The 2051-nt window shown below is 34.6% G+C and overlaps 1 protein-coding gene across 1 annotated transcript; it reads right to left on the reverse strand.

The window, feature by feature from the left end:
- Window positions 1–490: 490 nt before the first annotated feature.
- On the reverse strand, window positions 491–1322 carry LOC103583911 (arf-GAP with Rho-GAP domain, ANK repeat and PH domain-containing protein 2-like; the record flags this gene model as incomplete). Its single annotated transcript, XM_008565093.1, has 2 exons — window positions 1152–1322; window positions 491–625 (listed from the first exon to the last, which is right to left on the reverse strand). Coding segments are annotated over exons 1-2 (268 nt in total), but the record flags the coding sequence as incomplete, so codon positions are not given.
- Window positions 1323–2051: the final 729 nt, after the last annotated feature.

Here is a 2051-nt window from a genome sequence, read left to right on the forward strand (position 1 = left end):
CACACACACACACACACACACACACACACACACACACACACACACACACACACACTTCTAATCAGAACAAACTGAACTACTTGGCATCACTTGGTATTTTAATTGAATATGTACTGAAAACTTGTCAGTTCCACCTACACGTTCACATTTATCTATATTATCTCACCAGTTGGGGTGTCCATCCCTAAAAAGATGGGCTGAGTTTCACTTTTTTTGGAATAACCCTTAAAACATGAAACAGAATCAGGTGGCCCTAAGGCAGACATCAGTGACTTCTGCTAAGAATTTGCTCAGCATTCCACTCCCTGCTGCAGGACATGAAATAATATCTGTGCCTGGAAGCATTCATAAATCCTCAAAAAATATCTCTCTACTTGCAAGATCAAATCTAACATCTTAAGGGGAAAAAATCAAAATTTAAACCTAATTGTTCTGATAATGGAATAAAGTTTTATCAGATAACAAAATCTACTAGGAGCAGAAAAGATACCTTCAAGCAGTTTTTTCTCTGAAGAGAGTTTAGAAGCAGCAGAAGGAGCCTGATACAAAAAGTCACAGAGGAACGTGGACTGGGAGGACTCTTGACTTAATCCACTCTCAGAATGAATGTCATGTTGAGGAAAATCTAGAAAATTTAAAGAAATAACACACTTGAAATCTAAAATGCAAACAACTTCCTCTTTGTTTATAAATATACGAGTGAGTTGTGAGATAGAAGAAAAACTACTTCAAATTTACCACAGAAAAATATATAGAAAGATATTATNTGTGAGATAGAAGAAAAACTACTTCAAATTTACCACAGAAAAATATATAGAAAGATATTATTTTACTTTGCATAAAATTTGCAAATAGGCATTTAAGTCATGTGTATTATTCATATATAAAAACCGGATTTAATATTGGTAGAAATGATTATGTGGGATTAACTATTTTAATCTTCCATTATAAGATTAAAGAAATACAAAATATTTCCTAAACTTTTGTTTGAAATGATAGAAAAAACGGTGTTAAGCATCTTTCATCTTCTTGGCAATTACATTTTTCTTCACTCTGATGGCTTACCTATTTGAGAAATAAACAGATTTGTGCTTCAGTCCTTTTAGAGATACATCAAAAGAGACCAAGTTAATGCAGGGATAGGGACGAACCTGAAAATTTGTTGTGGTAGAGAAATTCCATCTGCAGATTCTGCCCAGCCTTCTTGGCCAGCAGATAGGGGGTGCTATGCACAGGGTCTCCTGTGGCACACATGACATCTGCTCCACTGAACAGCAAGGCCATTGTTTCCAGAACATCCGGTTTCACTACAGCAGCACACAGAGCCTGGTCATTAAAAGAAAATATACCTTTTAAGGGAAAAAATAAAATGATTCTAGCTATTAAAATGAGTGAAAATCTGACAATTCATTTATGAGACAAAGTTTGTATTCCTTTTTTTCTAAGAAGGCTAATAATAATAATGCCCTGAATTAGGCAACAGGCACAAAAGGCCTGCTTTGTAATGTATTTACATTATAACCCAAGATCTCCAAGTCTCAATTCATTGTTTTGTGGCTGTGATTTTCCTTCCAAACCTAATCCATCGTTTTTGCTTCAGAAGACATTTTTATGCTTACATACTATGATAATAGCTGATGCTAAGAAAATTCAAAACATTTCACATGTAATAATGAAGTATCCACTAAATATTTTGTCATATGAATACTGTTAAAACATTTTTTTCCAACCTAATCAGGAGCTGTAGAATACTTAAATTATCACTGTGCTTTGGAAATTTGAAAGATGATGCAAAGCAAATCCAAGATCTTTCCTTTTGTGGTGGGGGAGGAAGAATAGTAAGCAAGAGAAAATAAAACAGTATCACTGATTTACGTTACATATCGTCCTTGTACAAATAATAGGAACTGCTAGCATCTGACCTTTTTTTTTTGCCTTGAAGGAATAAATTGCCTTTACATCTGTTCTCATCCTTTCTTCCAACTTTCTGTGAGTCCTCAGACCTCACATTATCGGCTTCTCATTTGCTTCCAAACATTCAGATTGTAGCA

This window comes from Galeopterus variegatus, unplaced genomic scaffold (genome assembly GCF_000696425.1).
Source record: "Galeopterus variegatus unplaced genomic scaffold, G_variegatus-3.0.2 Scaffold30289, whole genome shotgun sequence".
NCBI lineage: Eukaryota > Metazoa > Chordata > Mammalia > Dermoptera > Cynocephalidae > Galeopterus > Galeopterus variegatus.